General features: G+C 38.8%; 1 protein-coding gene across 1 annotated transcript; it reads right to left on the bottom strand.

The window, feature by feature from the left end:
* Positions 1-1,222: 1,222 nt before the first annotated feature.
* On the bottom strand, positions 1,223-18,982 carry METTL11B (methyltransferase like 11B). Its single transcript, XM_032636473.1, is given in 6 exon segments — positions 1,223-1,364; positions 1,366-1,485; positions 2,256-2,310; positions 2,313-2,502; positions 8,093-8,268; positions 18,829-18,982. Coding segments are annotated over 6 exon segments (837 nt in total).
* Positions 18,983-20,882: the final 1,900 nt, after the last annotated feature.

Here is a 20,882-nt window from a genome sequence, read left to right as displayed (position 1 = left end):
CAAATGGGACCTAATGAAACTTCAAAGCTTTTGCACAGCAAAGGAAACCATAACCAAGACCAAAAGACAACCCTCAGAATGGGAGAAAACATTTGCAAATGAAGCAACTGACAAAGGATTAATCTCCAAAATTTACAAGCAGCTCATGCAGCTCAATAACAAAAAAACAAACAACCCCATCCAAAAATGGGCAGAAGACCTAAATAGACATTTCTCCAAAGAAGATATACAGAATGCCAACAAACACATGAAAGAATGCTCAACATCATTAATCATTAGAGAAATGCAAATCAAAACTACAATGAGATATCATCTCACACCAGTCAGAATGGCCATCATCAAAAAATCTAGAAACAATAAATGCTGGAGAGGGTGTGGAGAAAAGGGGACACTCTTGCACTGCTGGTGGGAATGTGAATTGGTTCAGCCACTGTGGAGAACAGTATGGAGGTTCCTTAAAAAACTACAGATAGAATTACCATATGACCCAGCAATCCCACTACTTGGCATATACCCTGAGAAAACCAAAATTCAAAAAGAGTCATGTACCAAAATGTTCACTGCAGCTCTATTTACAATAGCCAGGACATGGAAACAACCTAAGCGCCCATCATCGGATGAATGGATAAAGAAGATGTGGCACATATACACAATGGAATATTACTCAGCCTTAAAAAGAAATGAAATTGAGCTATTTGTAATGAGATGGATAGACCTAGAGTCTGTCATACAGAGTGAAGTAAGTCAGAAAGAAAAAGACAAATACCGTATGCTAACACATATATATGGAATTTAAGGGAAAAAAATGTCATGAAGAACCTAGGGGTAAGATAGGAATAAAGACGCAGACCTACTGGAGAACGGACTTGAGGGTATGGGGAGGGGGAGGGGTGAGTTTTGACAGGGCGAGAGAGAGTCATGGACATATACACACTAACAAACGTAGTAAGGTAGATAGCTGGGGGGAAGCAGCCGCAAGGCACAGGGATATTAGCTCGGTGCTTTGTGACAGCCTGGAAGGGTGGGATGGGGAGAGTGGGAGGGAGGGAGACGCAAGAGGGAAGACATATGGGAACATATGTATATGTATAGCTGATTCACTTTGTTATAAAGCAGAAACTAACACACCATTGTAAAGCAATTATACCCCAATAAAGATGTTTAAAAAAAAAAAAAAAAAAAAGCACTACCATGCAGTGCAGCCGTTCACTCCCACTGCTGGTCAGGAGTGTCCATCGCTATGCAGTGCAAACATGCACACTGGGATGCACTGCTCTGGAAAGCCGTCCTGCTTCTCCTGGCCCAGCACCACCAGCCCACTCTTCCTAATGAGGCTCTGGAGGATGTCCATATCCCGAGTCACACAGATGGAAGATGCAGCCCACCTGAGCCACACTGTCCTTCAGTATGATGATGCCGTTTTCTTTCAGGCCATGTCGGCACCGGGAAAGAAATGTAAGAAGGTCTTTAACAGTCAGGTACCCAACAGGTGAGGCCAAGTAAAATGGGGAACAGGATGAAAGGGTGGGTGGGAAAGGAGGTGAGTAGGAAAGACAGACCAACCATAAGGCTACAAATCAGGAGCTCATTTGTTCACTCATTCATGAATTATTTAATAGCCTGAATTGTTTTGCTGCAGGAGGCTTTGAGAATTTAGATAAGAGGACAGGTATCTTCTTTGAGGTGAATCAGTGTATGCTCTAAAAAATAGATATTACCTTACCTAGTCTATCTACCTCCCAGGCACAAGATAAACTATTGCTCATCCCTTGGGTTCCCTCCATGTCCCCTGGACAGCCGAACTCTGTCATCATTCCTCTGTGTCTCACACACACACACACTCAGACCAAAATCCAATTCACCGCTGTCTCACTTCCTGGGAATTTAAATCTAAGAAAGTCTAGTTTTTCCAGTAAATGGGGATAGACTCTTTTTGTCCCCACTTTTTAAAGTTTTTCAAATATTTAGGTTTCTTCTATGATGTAGGTTGGTCTGAAGTCACTCCATCCCTAAGAATGGGAATTGTCAAGCTTGTTCAGAGGATGTTATGGGAGAAATCTGGAGGACCAGAGCTTTGGGGGAGTTCCCATGATACCTAAGCCTAGCTAACTGTTCTAAGCACAACTATAGCCAGATCTCCCTTTGTGTCCTTATTCTGCCTCCACAAATCCTCCAATCAGCCCCATGTGTTTTCTTCTTCTCTATCTGGAAAGGGAAGAATGGCAGATGCAATGCCATGCAGGACTAACCAGAGAGAGACCCACTGAATCCAGATGGCATCGTATCTCCCCAGTGGGGGTGTGAATTCTTCAGACTGTAGCAGTGGTAGGTTTCTACCTTGTCCCCTCTGACCTGCAGGTAGTTCTGTGCCATGAGGAGGAACGATTCCATCATGTCCACAAGTTCCACGGTGTTGGAAACCAGCAACAGGACATGCTTGCTGACCCTTCCTATCCCAGAGCCGCAATCCAGGGCACCGTCTGTCCCAGCTCTCCCAGACCCCTGCAGAAAGGTACCCTGTGGAATACTTCAGGAACAGACACTCACCCTGAGTTTGGACACTCAATTACCTCCTTAAATAAACTTTATTTGGGTCAATTTCATATAATTAAATGTACTATTTTAAGTATACCATTCAATGAGTTTGGACAAATGTATACAGGCACGTAAACACTACCACAATCAAGTTATAAAATATCCAATGACTTTTTTCAAAAAAAATCCAATCATGTCTAGTTTTTGCCTTCTTTATTTTATTCAAATATAGGTCTTTCAAAGAATTTCAAAATAGGATTTTAGAAAATAATGTCTTAAGTTTGAAAACTGGATAATTTTCTCTAAGATAAATGGGCCTTTGAAAGCCCTATGAAAATAGAACTTTGTTAACTGTAAATTTGGGTCAAACCCACAGCTAAATGGACCTGCACCATAGCTTATTGCCTTGTTAAAAAAAAGAGAGAGCAAAGCAGTGAGAGTCTTTCAGAGTTTTAAAATTACTTTTCAAATTCATGCGATGAAAACATTTCAATTCATACTGGGATGGATAACTGAAATTTTATTTTTTTCAGAAGTGATTTTGGGGGCTCTGAATTATCTACTATTCTTGTGTGGAAGATAATTTTTAAGACTTGAGCTGAGGAAATGCAAACTGTTCCATTCTCAGGCCAGGATTTTACTTCAAACTCAGCCTCAGTGACACACAGCACATTCATGAGGATAAAAGGTAGTTGCAGCAAAGTCCCCTTGTCTCTTTTCATGCTAAAAATTGTTTTCTGCTTTTATACCAGAAGCTACATGATTTATTGGGCACAAAAGCCCTGAAATGTTTTTAAAGTAAATCTCTGCATTAAATTAACTGATGGTGAAAGATGAATAGGGGGTAGAGATAGGAGGAAATCAGCCAATAAAAACTTTCTCAAATTTGCTTCTATAAAGTAATATACACATATACATATATACATATATGTATGTGTACATGACCAGTATATATCTATGATGTATATATATGTGTATGTGCATATATACATATATATGTGTGTGTGTGTGTGTGTGTGTGTGTGTGTGTGTGTGTATATATATATATATATATATATAAGATTCAGCTGGTCTAAATTATTTGGTCACAGTTGGGATGGCTGCTGAATAGGTTTTGTGCTAGAAATTACAGTAACAAGATACTTGAAGTTGTCAATCAAGATCTTAAGGAGAAAGTCTACTCTTGATTTCTCAGGACCTAAGGGTTTTAAAAAAAAAAATTGGCTAAGGATCAAAAGGTGAAGTTTAAGCAGAAGGAAACATCAGAAACACTGCTTTCCAGTCCACTCAAAAGGCCTTCCTTACAGCAAGAACAAAGAAGAACAAAAAGTGAAGTAATTGTAGTTTCTTTTCAGAGGAAATAATAATAATCACAATTTATTGACTGCTTGTGTGTAGCAAGCTCTTTGCATCCATAATAACTATAGTAATCAAAAAGCCCCACAAGATAATGATTATTCTCCAATTTGGAGATGAGGACCCTTAGACATTTTTAATATCACCCAACTAATGGCAGAACTAGAATTTGAACAGTGAACTGTGTGAATCCAAAGCCAGTTCTACCTTAGGGCTGTCACCTCAAGTGCCACAACTCTGGTTCCCTTGTTAGTAGCTGTCTAACGTTATGTTGAAGAGAATTCTAAGGCTTCATTCAGACTTACCAGGAAGAGGTCTATGATTGATTAGTTACGTCTGCCTTGAGTATGGGAATGGGAAGTGGTAGTACATGTGCCACTTGTTTGCCATTCCTACTTACAATATGCTACATCCCTCATTCAGATATTATAATATAAACTAAGCTAATTCATTAAAAGGCCTAGGCTAAAGTTTTATGTTATGAAGGCCATAAAAGTAGCATCATTTAAATAAATTTATAACATAAACAAGATGGAGGGAAATACAGGGAAATTATTTTAAGCTACTGAAAATGACTTTAGTTGAAATCTGTGTGCTCAACTAGAGATTCTCATTATAATTTTTTCTTATCATTATTTAGCCCTAAAGCCTCTACTGATTGTGTTGCTCACATTATTATAGCAAGTGGGACAATAAAACAGAGACAACAGAGATCTATGCCAGAGGATTTCAAGAAGTTTAAAACAGCTTAACTCCTTTTTCTCAATGAACAAATAAATATGAAGCTGTTCTGGTTAAAGTGAGGCAGGGCCTCACCCACTCAGCCTTTCTATCATTCTCCCAATAAGCCCTTGAAGGATATCAGTACAACCCTGGAGTTTTAAAACCATTCATGTCTAATCTCCCTACTTTTTCAGACAAAGAAACTGAGGCCCAAAGAGGTGAAATATTTGCAATAGAACTTCCTTGAAAATGCACATCCTCTGATGTGTATTTTTCACCAACTTAGATGTGTGATATCTGACCGCAGTTATCCTTGAAACAAGTTATTTACAAATACAAAAGATGCCTTTCACTCAAATCCTGAGCACCTTAGCCCTTCGCCACTACTGCCTAGTTCTCTTTATTGCATATCACTCCACATGGTTGGCACTACCTCATATCCTGGCACCACATTTATTCCTCTGTCTCTCATTCACATGCAGCACCTCTGAGAAGGGACATTTAAAGGCTGATCTTGGGAACAACATCTCTAGCCTCTTGGATACCATAGCTGCCCACTACTGTGACTGGATTGAAATTTGATGCTCTTCCATGAATGTGACCAGAACTACATACAATGTGTGATTTCAAAACAAGATGTTTTGTTATTTTCATTTATTATCCTATCTTCATATTTATGGATTCATATAAAATAGTGAAATATTCTTAGAAATTTCATTTTCATTTTGATTCTGCCTATGTACTTTGTCTTGAAGAATATTATTTTACCTTCTTTCCACTGGAGTTTAAAACTAAAATGAGGGCTTCCCTGGTGGCACAGTGGTTGAGAGTCTGCCTGCCGACGCAAGGGACACGGCTTCGTGTCCCGGTCCTGGAAGATCCCACATGCCGTGGGGCGGCTGGGCCCGTGAGCCATGGCTGCTGAGCCTGCGCGTCCGGAGCCTGTGCTCCGCAATGGGAAAGGCCACAACAGTGAGAGGCCCACTTACCGCAAAAAAAAAACTAAAATGAAAGTGCTAAATGCCACTTTATAAAAACCATGAAATACAAGTTAGCCCCCAATTTTTTAGTCATCCAATCTCTGAGAAATGTCAAGAGATAAATATCATCAAATACCAATTACTTTTTATAAATTTCTACTTTCCCCAATAGACAGCTAGAAGTAAGGAATGTTATCAGCTATGCTGTTGACATCATCTTGGTATCATTTGTTTATTTGCTAAAGTAAGCACATTTGCAACAAGTTTAAACACCTTTTCCCACTGTCTCATGTCACTAAGTGTTGAAAGGAAAGAAAAACTTTAAATTAAACAATCTGTCTTTTCCCAGTTGACACAAGGATAAATCATGTCAGATACTCATATTCCCTAACTCCTTGTATCTTGACCTGGATACTAATTTAGCATATTATTAAGGTCAAAGTACCAAAATATCATTTCTTTAAAAAGACTGTGTTTGTACTTAGTTAGAGGTCACAGCTTCACAATGAGCCTAGTCTACTAAGAAGGACTCCTTATATTTGTTTGAAAAGAGCAGGCTGCTCTTTTCCAACATAAATATGCAAGCACAAGGCTGTTTCCTTTCCCGGGTCCATGGGCGTGTGTATGGGCTCTGTCTGACCAGCATCCCTGTGGTCAGCTTGGCATTCCACATGGAGTGACAAGACAGCTGGATTACTAACTAAGCTTCTGAAATGCACTGGGATCAAAGTCAGCCTCACCATGAGGCGAGCAGGAGGGATTGCTCTTGGCCAGACTGGAGGAGAGTTGAGGTCTGTGGTATACACACACACACACACACACACACACACACACACACACACACACACACACACACACAAAGCAGGGATTTTTCTGCTTCATGAGACAAATGGAAAAAATATGTCGTGGATAAGAGCAGGGAGTTTGGTGTCAGACAGACCTTGCCAGGCGTAAGTCCTAGCTCTGTCTCTTACCAACTGCGTAACCATAAAAACTTATTTAACCTCTCCAAGCCTCAGTTTCCACAACTGTGAAAACAAGAAATGATAATAGTACTTACCTCACAGAATTATTATGAAGAGTAAATAGGACAGTGCTTCTAAAGTGCTTATCAGAGTGACTGACTATCTCAGAAAAAGTGCTCAGTAAAAAAAAAAAAATAAAAAAAAAAGTGCTCAGTGAAATCAGTCAGCAACACTCATTTAAAAATATTCCAGGTTAACCTGACCTAGAAATAGCCCCAGCCAACAGCCCTAGCTCCATAGTCTTTATGGCCACAGCTGATGTCCACTTTGGCCCAATGGGTGCTCCATCATTATCCTTTTTTCTATACTCAGGCAAAGGGTGCTCTAGGGAAGTTGGATGTGAAGTGAACCTCACCTCAACACTAGGGATATTATTAATGTTATGCTTCTAAATAGGTTGACAACATAACCCCAAATATTCATAATATTCTTAATGTTTCCTTCATTAGAATAAAATGGACTCCAAATTTTAAACGAATGACTTCATAGTGAATTGGAACAAAACCTATTTGCTGGGTAGGACTTTGTTCTCAGTAGAACCAACAATAGCTTTATTGTGTGGGGTAAGTCTATTCTAACAACTGAATGAAGCTCCTTAAAATATAATGAATGCAAAAAAAAATTAAAAAAAAAAAAAAATAATGAATGCATTTTATGAAAGCTTGTTATTAGTAGTAGTAGCAATAAATTAGATGTATTGGGCAATAATTATGTGCACTAAAGTAAGCACTTGACTTATATTATCTCATTTGAGCTTCACATTATCCTATGAGGTGAGTTCTGTGGTTATGCCCTAGTCACAGGTGAAAAATTGAGGTTTAAGAGCATTTAAGGAATAAGCCCAAGGTTGCTTATACAGTAAGAAGAACTGTAATGACTCTAGAGCCCAAGATTTTGGCCCCTACAGTATATGATCCATCTTCATATGACGTGGAAGTAAGGAAGTGGAGTTTCACCCAACACCAAGTCTACAAAGGGATCACATTCTTTCAAGGCAATGTCTCAACTATGTATAGAATAATATAAAGAGATTCTACTATACTTACCACTTTTAGACTGAACATAAGCTTGCATTTCCTTACAACATGGAATTTTTATTACAGGGACTCAAAAAATCACCCCAAAACCCAAAATGGCATGATCTCTCATCAATCATCTGGGTATCAACTGTTTATCTATGAGACTCCGAAAGAGAAGTCTTCTTAATCCACTAATTGTAATATTAACACTGCTAGTTCACCTTCCCCTGTAGCATAAGATATTAGCTGGTGCTAGGAGGGTGAAATGCCAAGTGGGACAAACCAGTCATTTAATGTGACCTATCCTTTCTGAACATCTTAAAACAGGCTTTCACACTAAACTCTTGGCTGAGCCATATGGCTTTAATATGACTTAAGCAACAACACAGAAGCATGTGAGCTCAATGTTTGAAAGGACTTTGCCTCCTCATCAAACTGCAGTTGGATAACTCACCCCAACAAATTTCCTAAGAAATTCCCGAGAGGCCTGGATATCTGGGTTGGACAGTTCGATGAAATTTCCCATCATACCCTCTTCTGTAGCTGGTACTTCTTGGTAGAAGAGTTTAGCTCTGGCATAGAAGTGCATCTCACCATTGATGACTTGACTTGTTAAAGCATACAATTTCACTGCAAATGAAATGTTATTAATATTTATCAGTATTTAAATGGCAGAACAAGTTTATTCTTATCATGCATTGAATTTCCTCTTAGAAGCCTGCAAATTTGTGCTGTGGGAGAAAGGGTATTAGTTTGATGTCAGAAGATCTGGGTTTGAGTTCTGGCTCAGTGACTTACTTGCTATGTAACCTTGGGTAAAGTTCTTAACTCCTATGATCTTCAGGTATCTCATGCATAAACCACAATCATGTGGCATTTTCATGATTTAATAACACTAGAGTTTAATTTTAAAAATAGCTTGTCACTGTATTAAAAAAAAGCTGAACAATGTTTGCTACAGTAGAATAAATAATATCACAAGTTTCAAAGTAACTTTTACCTTCAAATATTTTATGAGAATTTAATCACTAATCTTTACTTCTAATCACGAGGTAGATTAGGCATAGCTATTTTTTCATCTCTTTTTTTTTATGCAACTCATACCCAAATATCTCTTTGTACCAACATTACAGAAAATGTGCTTGAGATCTATCTTATGAAAATAAAATAATAAAAAGAAATATAATATTTATTGAGCAACTATTCTGTACCCGGTAGTGTACTAGGCATATTCACATATACTATGTCATTTCATTATTTCAGGTATTTTAAGACATTTATTTTTAGAAAAACATGTGTTCTACTTCTGAGTGGTAAATGAGTATGCATTTAAGTGTGTTTTTTAAACCAAAAGGTACATTTGCAGATATAAAATATTTTCATCAGAGGATATTCAGAAGGAAATGATAGAAAGTGAGATAAAAGGGAGAAACTTATGGTTCAAGATTGTAGGCTGAATATATGCATTTGTCCTCCCTGCTCCCCAGTACTCCCCAAGAATCATTTTAATAAACTCAACCCTTAACAGTGAAGAAAATGAGAAGGGGCCATCAATGGATTCATGATTTCAACAAATTTCTGGAAGACAAAAAACAGATAAAGCAGATGGAACAGAGCTAAAGAATTTACAGCGGGCTTCCCTGGTGGCGCAGTGGTTGAGAGTCCGCCTGCCGATGCAGGGGACACGGGTTTGTGCCCCGGTCTGGGAAGATCCCACATGCCGTGGAGCGGCTAGGCCCGTGAGCCATGGCCACTGAGCCTGTGCATCTGGAGCCTGTGCTCCGCAACGGGAGAGGCCACAACAGTCAGAGGCCCGCGTACCGCAAAAAAAAAAAAAAATTACAGCTCAGGAGAGTTGCAAAAGGAAGTAAGAGTTAATAAAACAAAAAAATCTGTCTACAGGCCAACTGGTGAGGCAACCAATGCACTCCCCACAAAAGTGACAAGCAGCACAGCTATAATCCTAGGGAGGGTAAATATGTCTCTTCTCTAAAAAAAAGGAAAAAAAATTAATTAAGTGCTTTAGGAGAAAAAGACCAGTTAGTGTTGGAATCCTAGAACACTACTCATTCTGGCATATAGAGGATTCCAAGTACCTCATTTCCTCATACTCAGAGTCTCGCAAGATCTACCGGCAAATGTAGAGCTTCTTGTCATCCTTTCTATTCAGTGGAGAAGTATATAACAGAGGAAACCTTCTCCATTACCTAAAATCACTGCCCCTGTCCTTCATTTCTAACTATGGATAAATAATGATTTCCAAACACATGGGGGTAAAATGGCAGTCTGAAAAACAAAGATACAGATAGACAATCAAAACTGACCCCAAAGGAAATAGAAATAATCCAGGAAATGAATGAGAATTTAAACCAAAACTAAACAAAAACTTACACCCTTGAAGAGGTATGAGAACAGGTGCATCCATAAATCGAAGATGTCAAGAAAATGATAATTTAAAGAATAATAAAGAATTCTTAGAAATTAAAATTTTGATTACCAAACACTTTGTAATATAACGTTGAGTAAATTATCAGGACATAAAGGAAAAGATTGATATGGAAAACAGAAGTAAAAAGATTAGAGCTGTAAAGACTTAATTCATGTACTTCCCTGGTGGCGCAGTGGTTAAGAATCCGCCTGCCAGTGCAGGGGACACGGGTTCGAGCCTGGTCCGGGAAGATCCCACATGCCGTGGAGCAACTAAGCCTGTGTGCCACAACTACTGAGCCTGTGCCCTAGAGCCCGTGAGCCACAACTACTGAGCCCACTCACCACAGCTACTGAAGCCTGTGCACCTAGAGCCTCTGCTCCGCAATAAGAGAAGCCACCACAATGAGAAGCGTGCGCACTGCAACAAAGAGTAGCCCCCGCTCGCCACAACTAGAGAAAGCCCGCGCACAGCAATGAAAACCCAGCGCAGCCAAAAAAATATAAATAAATAAACAAAAGTTGTATGAGTTGAAAGTGCTAAGTACATTCCATCAGTGCTCAGAATTCAATGAAAAGAATGAGCTATAATCAAAAAGAAAATTTGGAAAATATTTTTTAAAAAAAGACAATTCAGAAGACCCAACATCAAGCTAATTAGGATTCTCAAAAACAGAAAATGGAGGGAAGAAAATTATTACAGAAATAATAGAAAAAAATTTCCCAGAGGTGAAAGAGACTATAAAGTCCAAAAGTACTGAGCAGTATGGATTTAAAAATAATTATATAAATAATTAATAATTAAATAAAAGTCACATTTATATATATCCTTAGGAAATTTCAAATCACAAAGAGTAATGAGAAGATCATTAAGTTATTTAGAGGGAAAAAGTTTGTTGACCTTCAAGTAGGGTTGCCAGATTTAGCAAATAAAAATACAGGACACACAATTAGTTTTGAATTTTAGATAATCAATGGATAATCTATTAGTATAAGTACAGTTGAAATATCACACTTGCATGGGACATACTTATACTAAAATTTGTTCGTTGATTATCTTAAATTTAAATTTAGCCGGCCTTTTATATTTTATCTGGCAACCCTATGTTCAAAGAACTAGAATCAGGCATATAACACAGATCTCATCAGAAACCCTGGAAAACAGTGGAGCAGTGACATCAATATTCTGAGGGAAAATTATTTTGAGGCTAAAATTTGTTACCATTCAAATGGTGAAAGAATATTTACCTCCCATGGATTCATCCTTCAGAAGTTTTTTGAAGCTATATTCCAGCCCAATGAGGGTTAAAATCAAGAGAAGATATACAATGAAATTAACCCAGGAATCCAATGAAAAGAAATACCAAAATGACAGATACTATCAGATCTAGAAAGAAATCAGTTTATATTACAACAGAAAACATAGGTTTTAAAAAAATATCTTCAGGAAGTAGAATGAACTGGATTCTGGGTAATACATAGCAGGTAAGAAGTAAGGAGACATAGTGATATTCTTAGGAAGATATATTTTTAACCGCAATCAACAAAAATAAAACAGTTGAAAGTTCGAAGTAAAATATACAACAGTATAAAAATGTTACAATCAGGATATGAAGCAAACCAAAATATGACATAATTTTATGTAGAAGGAGTATAAGAAAAGACAATCTATTTAACCTTAACTAGGAACACTTTTCTTCAGGTAAACAAAGATTGTGACATTGCACTAATGCACTACTTGGCTTTGAATTGAACAATGGTTACATAATCCCAAATTTTTATTCTAAAAGTTAAAAATCCAATAAACACTACTACCATCCATTTTAGTATGCTTCATCTGTGGAGTTAAATCAGTATTTCCCAACTTGAAAACACTGGATGTGGCCAACATTTGGACCCTTGAATGATCATGAATTTGCTAAAAGGGGTACAGGAATCAGTTCCCATGTACTTTATTTTCTAGAGACTAACAATGTTATATACTATATCTCCCATATATATTAACCAACAATAGATTGTCATTTTAAAAATACAAATCTTTTAAAACTATTAATAATACATAGATTTTTTGACATTTTATACTCAAGTTAGTTACTGATTGAGAAAATAAAACATTAAAAGGAGCACCCTCATGTTCAAAAACATTGGAAACCACTGACCTACACCAGTCCCCCTTCCCTAGTACTTGGTAAAGTGTTGTGTGAACAGGTAGCTCAAGAAATGCTGATAATTTCAACAGGGACGACAAAAATTAATCATTGCCATGCCAAAAACATGACTGTTCCAAATTCTTCTGTATGCCTCAGAAAAGCAGGCTAGGAAATCACAGCTTACCAAGTCTTCCCAGAGTTGAATGCTTCTTGGGATCACAGGCAAGCCACAGCCCAGTACTCTCTCGTTGATCCAACCAAAGCAGCAAACAGCCACACTCATCATCACCTGGTTAAGTCAACAAGTTGGTGGAGTTTACTAAAACCCTTAATCTGGAAATGGGAATGGTCCATTATGCCAGCAACATTTAGACTACAAGTGAATGCCAAGCTCAGCAGGGGTCAGACTCAATAGGTACGTTTTTATGGTTATGGGCTTGTCACCTAATTGACAGGAACATTTCACTAAAAAGATATATGAGGTGTAATGGCCAGCCCCAGGTTCTCCCTTCTTGATAGCTCCTGCAATGGTGCCAGCTGATTCAGATAAGGTTATCAGTCATCAGCCTGTGCCTTTTTATTATAGAAATGCATCTAGTGGCTTATTCTTGCATGATTGCAATGTTTTTGTGAAACTTGGGGTAGTCTAAGACAGAGACCAGACACTCTATTAGTTCTTGATATAATACGGTACTTATTTCTTGACCTACATTATGAGCTGAACTCCCAAGGACCTTCCAACGGCTTACTTTTTACAAAAATAAAAATAAAGTATATGTGAATTTGCCCTGAAGAAGAACAAAGATCTCGTGAACTCTCTAAGAAAAATTTTGTTGCGAGATAAGTGTCTATGTTTGCTGAGTAGCTTTTTCTTTTTCTCTTTTTAATAGTTGGATATAACTATTTTAGACTTTATTCCAAACGTTAGACCTGTTTGTCAACTGAAAATTGACCTGGGAGTCTTCAGAGGATATGTAGGCTAGATTTAAATGGTACGTTTGAAATGATCGGAGATAGAATATTGAATCAAGTTAGTCTATAAGAGAAAAGAAAGTCCAACTAGAAGATGCCCTTATGAAGTGTCAGATCTTCCATGAAAGAGGTTTGTAGGTGATGACTTCTCATTTTAGCCATTAAAGAAGAAATGGTAAAAATTTAAGGAAGGAAGGAAGGAAGGAAGGAAGGAAGGGAGGGAGGGAAGGAGGAAGGAAAGAAGGAAAGGAGGAAAGAAGGAAGGGAGGAAGGAAGGAAAATGTACCTAGGCACAATGGAATATTACTCAGCCATAAAAGGAAGAAAATCCTGCCATTTGTGACAACATGGATGGACCTTGTAGGCATTATACTAGGTGAAATAAATCAGAGAAAGATAAATAATGTATGATCTTACTTACATATGGAATCTAAAAAAAACCAAAGTCATCTGTGTTTTCACCAACAGGAAGGGGTAGGAAGTGGGAGTTTATCAATGTTCCTGGTAGAATCCAAGGGTCTGTGTGTGCCAGAATGCTAGAAAGTCATCATTAACAAGTCTCAGAGTTACCCTGAGAGGCCCTCTAGGTTTTATTTCTTCCCTGCATGCTTTAGGTGTCTGGTGTTTCTTGCCTCTAAAATAATGCACTGCCTACCCTGAAAGTTTTAGTGGGTTTTGTTCTTTTCAACTGAGAGCTATTTCAGTGTTCCCTAAATTCTTTTCAGCCTTCAACACAAATAACGTAAGCAGAGGGGGGAAAGGAGGGAAAATACACTTTCCCCTCTTTAGCAAGAATGTACTCAAGCTCCCACCACACATCACATCCCCTGCCCACTTGGCTGAGTGTCTTCCTAACTCTTTATTCCAACTGTAGTGTTCTACCTGACCCACTGTCAAATTTGAAAAGGTCAGAATTCAGGTGAAGATACTGGGGACAGGTTTTTCATGGTGAGATTTTGCATCAGAAGAGTCAGAAGCTGATTCAGCAGTCACCACGCCTCCTCTGCACCTCTGCAGCATCCTGTAGTGGTCTCTAACATGACTTCCACATTCCACAAAAATTATCTGTGGGTCTCTCTCCTACACTAAACTCTCAGGATAAAGCTCTATTTTATTTTCCTTGTAATCCTAGGACTTACAATTACACTTAACACATAGCAGACCTCCTTTAAATGTTCACTGAATAAAGGAATATTGTCTAGCTTTTTGTTCTTTGAATAATACACAGGTTCAGCAAAGTAGTGAATGGCTATAAGGAAAAACCAGCATAATCACAAATAAGTCACACTTTTTGTAGTTTACGAAAAACTATAGGAGGATATATCTTCTCTCCTAATTAGGCATACCCAAATAATAAAAAATATTAACTATCACTGATCAAATATGTATATATGTGCTACATATGCTAAGCATTTATATCTAACTGAATATGTAAGATAAATGTGATTATCTACAGAAGAAAACAGGGCATCAAGAGGTTAACTAAACTGCCAGTGAGTGACACAACTGGGATTTAAACCTAGGTCTATTTAAATCCAAAACTCGTATTTCATCCATCTAACACAGTGTATCTGAAAGTCTGCTCAATAAAGGGAAATGATCTGGTTCTTCATTTCTTTAAAGTGAAAAAATGATCTTACGGCATTTGCACTGCAAAGGTAACAATAAACATTTGGAAAATGGATCACTGTACAAAAAGTTGTGCAGCAATGCCTACCACAGGGATGAAATCAATTTGAAAAATGCCAAGAGTTGTATGCTGAGTTTCATTTGGAAGTTCCAAGTGTATTATAGGAAATGTTTTTATTAATTCTAGTTTTTAATTGCGATGGCAAAGGCGTGGCCATTGTTCTCAATTTCCTCCTCAGAGCCTAATTCTTCTAAAAAGGGGTAAGTGAAGGGGGGGTTGGTTACTAACCATTAGTGGGTACCTATGTTCCAGGCATTAGGCTAGGCACTCTCAGGTCATCTCTTCACACTCTGATCCTCACAACGACACTACAAAACTGGCATTATAATCATCATTTTACAGGTAAGTAATGAGAAAATCAGAAAGATTTAGTAACTTACTCAATATTACACAGAAATGAAGTGTCACAGCCAGGCCCTAACCCAAACCTATTTAACTGCAAAGCCTTAAGTCAGAAAGAGTAAAACAAATACCGTATGCTAACACATATACATGGAATCTAAAAATATAAGCGGTTTTGAAGAACCTAGGTGCAGGACAGGAATAAAGATGCAGACCTAGTGAATGAACTTGAGGACACAGGGAGGGGGAAGGGTAAGCTGGGACGAAGTGAGACAGTGGCATGGACATATATACACTACCAAATGTAAAACAGATAGCTAGTGGGAAGCAGCCGCATAGCACAGGGAGATCAGCTCGGTGCTTTGTGACCACCTAGAAGGGTGGGATAGGGAGGGTGGGAGGGAGGGAGATGCAAGAGGGAGGAGATATGGAGATATATGTATACATATAGCTGATTCACTTTGTTATACAGCAGAAACTAACACACCAATGTAAAGCAATTATACTCCAATAAAGATGTTAAAAATAAACAAACAAACAAATAAATGCAAAGCCTTTGTTCCTTTTGCTAAACCATGTGGAACTATTGTTCTAAATGTGAAGTTAAACTAAGCCTTTAACAATGTCCAGGAGTAATAGATTCTTGCTCAATATATAATTAATAATTATTCGCTGACTTCTATCTACTAGAAATATGCTGTGGATAGTGCTAGAATAATTACTGAGGAGTAATTATATGAACATCTCCAATTGGGCCATATATAGGCCCCTGCATGCACTGGTATACAAACTGGAGATTTATATGAATTTTTTTCCTATTCTACCTCTGATTTGTTCACAAACAGCCACCTTTGGAAAATTCATTGACTCCAAGCCTCCAGCTGAACGTGGGCTAGTAAAACTAGATTATATGAACCTGCTCACTGGCTGCCCATCTTGTTGATTATCTCAGTAGAAAGCCAGCGCTCCTCATAGACTATGTTTTGCATTCCTGTCAATTCAAAAAAAGTGGTAAAACTTACATTGCTCCTCTCATTTGTCAAGTTGCCATTTACAATGGGAGGCAGCATGATTTTGTGGTTAAAAAAGACAGACCGTGGAGCTAGACTGCCTGGATTCTAATCCTGCACTACTTACTTCCTCTGTTCCTCAGATATAGGGTGGAGAAAATCACGGCACCACATAATAGAGCTGTTGTGAGGATTAACTGAGATAATATATGTAAACCACTGAGAATAGTAATAAGCTTGCTCCCATTTCTTTGTGAAGACCTGTTGTATTCAATGGCATAGCTAACTTTTCCATTGGAGATTTTGAATAGGCATCCTCTTGCTTCTCCATGAATCACTGAGGCTAGTCGGGGATATTTCAGCAAATGTTCCCGTGAATGAATGTCACTGCACGGTGAGCTGGTGTGAGCCTGGCTGCCTAACACAGGCAGTTGGAGGGAGGAAGGAAGGAAAGAAGGAATCAAAGAGTCCGGTTAGCCACTGTTCTTCCCATAACTACCCCAAACAACAAACTCTCTGTGCAGACTCTACAGTAGGGTTCCCCATCCTTTTAAAAGAAGGGTTTTATTTTCATTTCTATGAAGTCTTGAAATCATCAGAAGGAGGGGAAGCCAACTCTAAAACACTTCAGTGGGGCTGAGTTTTATTTCCAAACTGAAAAGACTAATATCCACTGCAGCCTGAAAACTCCCATATAGCAAATTAAGCTTATCATCTTCGGTAATGCCTGTTCTAAGGAAGGCTACGTGATGACTTTCAAAGAGATCTGACTCTAAGGAAGGAGATAAAAAGCTAATGCTTACTGAGCATTGGCTAGTTTCACATATATAATTGCATTTAATCCTCCAACAGCCCCACAGTTTTGAGGAAAATGATGCTCAGAGACTTTAGTAACTTGCAGAGGTGATTTTCTCTACCACTAGCAGTGCCAGAATTTGAACTCAGGACATTGGTAACCTGCAATTAATTATTAGTAAAGGGTCCTTAATTTGTCTAATAAATATTTATTGGGGTCTTTTAATTCATCTTTAGCTACTTTCAGAGATGAGTTTCTTTTCTAATAGTTATTTTTAAAATCGGGCAGTCATCTGCCCCTTAGTGAACCTCTCATAAGTTATTGTAATTAATATCTTTCTCCAGACTAATGCAACACGAGCCAACAAGCTACTGTTATTGAGGTGGAGCCCAAAGAGTGTCTCCAGAAAAGCAATGCTCTGACAATATGTGGAGTGGTCAGAACATCATCACCTTCCAAATAGACTGCTCTAACTTTTCCATTTGAATACAAATGAGATGCACACTATGTCCTAAAAGAATTACTCATGTGTAGTGCTATCTACCAGAAAGAGCCCTGGTCTTGGGTTCTTGCTTTGGTATCTAGATGAGATCTATCTAGATTAGATCTCACCATCTCTGAATTTTCTTTTCCTCACTTGAAAAGATAAGATAGGGGGCAAGAGTGAGAAGGTGGGTGGAAAAATAATAATACCCTATCTATCGCATAGCATGGCTGTGAGGATCAAATAGAGTCATGAATGCGAAATTTTTATAAGAAATAAATATAAGATGAAAGTATTTGTATGTCTAGAGTTAAAGATTCCCTTCAGAAATGGACTTATAGAAAGAGACTTTGGTAAGCTGCTAACATAGTTTTGAATGCAATACAAAGAATTATGTAGCTCCTTTCACGTCTGGAAACCCTGGCCACATCAAGTGTACAATGGGGCTTTCAGCAACCTTAACAAAGCAGACTGGGGTTGATACACACTGTTCCTGCTTTCATGGGGGGAAAATACAAATCAAAGGGAGATACTTTACTCCTTAATCGCAAGTTATTTCCTCTTCAGTGTTGTTAAGAGCGCCCTGAAGTAACCATTTTCACAGAGGCTGAGAAAAGTGGTGTAGACAAACCAGATAAGCTTTTTATTGCCCTATTGTCCAATTCCTGAAAACTAGAGGAAATAACTAAAATGGAGACAGACTACAGCCCAGTTTTTTTGTTAATATTCAAAGACCAAACTAAAATCTACTCCTTTTAAGCTCTTGGACTATTATTGTAATTTAGAAAGGCCAGAAAGGATTATGTGGAGTGTGTACTCATGCATACAAACACACACACACACACACACACACACACACACTCACACACAGCCACACACACCAACAACCTTGATCTATTATTGTTTAGCCTTTTTAAAAAATTCTTTGTTGATATGCTTCTGTATTAATATTCTCATCTTTGAGTTACCTAATTTGCCCACCTCTAAATTTTTGCAAATACTAAAAATGTCCTTCCAAACTCAAGAAATTAATTTCTATAATCCTGACACTCAGGCAACCAACACCCAGAGAAGCAAGTTACCCATGTCTGAGGTGCATGGAAGTCCCCAAATAGAGGCTTGTCCTGCCAGGCAATACTTGGTCTTTGCACTTTCCATAAAAGAATGTCATTGAAACATTTAAGCCCATGGACATTGGTTGTGTGTCCTTTTTATCTGGAAAGTGTCCCTGTTCTAATTCCTTTTGCAAAAGCCCCAGAGTCTCACACAGTTGCTCCAGTCATTTCTTGTCCCTTATCTAGTAGCTCTAACTCACTTACCCAGGGGAATATTTTCCAGCCGGTAGAGATAGCTCTGAAAGAAGTCATTGCAAATAGCTTTGTGAAGAATAAAGGACATGCTATGTCAACGGAGCTCATCATTGGTCTTCTGCCTGCGGGATCTGAAGGCAAAGTGGGTTCCCAGGTAGGCCATGGTGAAAGGCGATAATAGTTATTCCTACAGAAGAAGGAAGCTTGTCTGGCTGTTTCTTTGAATTAACTTTCTCTTCCTACACGAACTTGAAACTGTCATTTTAAACCAGCCCCTGTCCATCTGTATCAGGAGAGGTGTCACGGGGATTGGGGGGAGGGGCGGCAGACACGGGGAGGTCAGACACTTGGCACATCTACCATCTGATTGCTCGGCTGCCACCACTCTAAGCCAACAGGTGCTAACTAAAGATGAAAACAGGCTGAGTGAGATCCTGCTTCATCCAGGAAAAAGCACGCCTCCCTCCTTTAGCTGCCACTTCAAACAGGCAGGAGCACAGCTGGCTAACACCCTGAATACTTGCTTTAATTTGATTCCTAAATTGGAATAGCCTAATTTCCATTTCAAAGAGTTGTGAATATTTTGCACGAGATCCAGTTCCCTGATTTCCATCACTCCTCCTGGAATGCCATAACCTCAAGTTACAAGGACACTTCAAAGTCATCTTAGCTACTCACACTTCTTTCATCAGTACAGTTTTGCCCAAATCATTTCATAGAGATGGATGTGTGTTTCCCATTTTTAAGGATCTTCAAGAGACACAATTATATGAAAGCCTGTTCTGATGTTAAATACCCTTCTCTGTCAACAAACTCTTCCATCTAGCTTGCTCTAAACAATACCTAGTAGTGTGAGCCTGTTTCTTCCTCTCTGCCTATAATGGATATGATTTTCCTCATAAGTACTCATTTGATTTCGGTACTGGGTATCTTCTGATTGTCCCTCCAGGTCTGCTTTCCACTCTTCCCACATTACTGTGTGCAACTGGAGACTGGACTATATTGACAACATCAGTGAACTTCCTTGCCTTCTGGCTTCTGGTTGGGCTCTGCCAACGGGTAGTGCCAGCAGGAGGCTGGAGGAGAGTGATTCAATATACTTATTCCCCTGGCACCTTCCCTGCAGAGATGCCATAGGCTGACTGCTTCCTATGGTGAAAAGTCATAGCTCCTGTCCAGGGATCTTCTCATACAAATATCCTCTCCTAGTTCTGATATCTGCTGCTTCCTCATGCTGCTTCAGGCTTCGGGAGAGTGATACACCAAGCTGTCACAAACCCTGGAATAACATACTATTCCTTGTAATTTCTCTATACTTAACTTACCACACCTTTGTAAATAGTCCCTTTATCAAGCTGGCTCAAATTCTCAATTTGTGAATGTCATACGTTTCCTGTAGGGATAACAACTACCATTTTAACCCTCCAATACTCTTAACAGGAAAATCCATAAGAACTCATACTCTTTTGGCCCCATACCATGTGCAACCACTGACTACCCAGTGTCCCTGAAAACACATGTACACACCCACATACACACAAATGCACACTTTATGGTACGCAGCTTCTAAGATAGCCCCATAGATCCCCAACTTCTGCATGATATTCACACCTCTGTGTCCTCTTTCCTGAGAAAGGGCTAGACTTACTGACTCACTTCTAAAGAATAAAATATGGCAGAAGTGATAGAATGTCACTTCCAAGATTAGGTTATAAAAAGACTGTCTTGGGCATTTTCTTTTGCTTTCTTGCTTGCTTGCTCCCAGGGAAGCCAGCCGCCTGTTGTGAGCTGCCCTAAGGAGAGGCCTACATGGCAAGGAACTGCCTCAGTGCAAGAGCCCAGGTAAAGCTAAATTCTACCAACAACCATAAGTGAGCTTGGAAAATCTTTCCCCAGCAACCTAATAAAAGATGCTGAGCCAGCTAAGCCACACTCAGGTTACTGAGTCAGAAATAAATGCTTCTTCGAAGCAGCTAAATTTTGGAATTTGCTACAATGCAGCTAATGGAGAGCTAGCTAATTCACACATCGTCAGTGGAATTTTTTTAAGATTTGGAATCTAA

This window comes from Phocoena sinus, chromosome 1, assembly GCF_008692025.1.
Source record: "Phocoena sinus isolate mPhoSin1 chromosome 1, mPhoSin1.pri, whole genome shotgun sequence".
Classification (NCBI taxonomy): Eukaryota; Metazoa; Chordata; class Mammalia; order Artiodactyla; family Phocoenidae; genus Phocoena; species Phocoena sinus.
The sequence above is the reverse complement of the archived record's forward strand: the minus strand, read 5'-3'. Positions and strand labels throughout refer to the sequence as shown.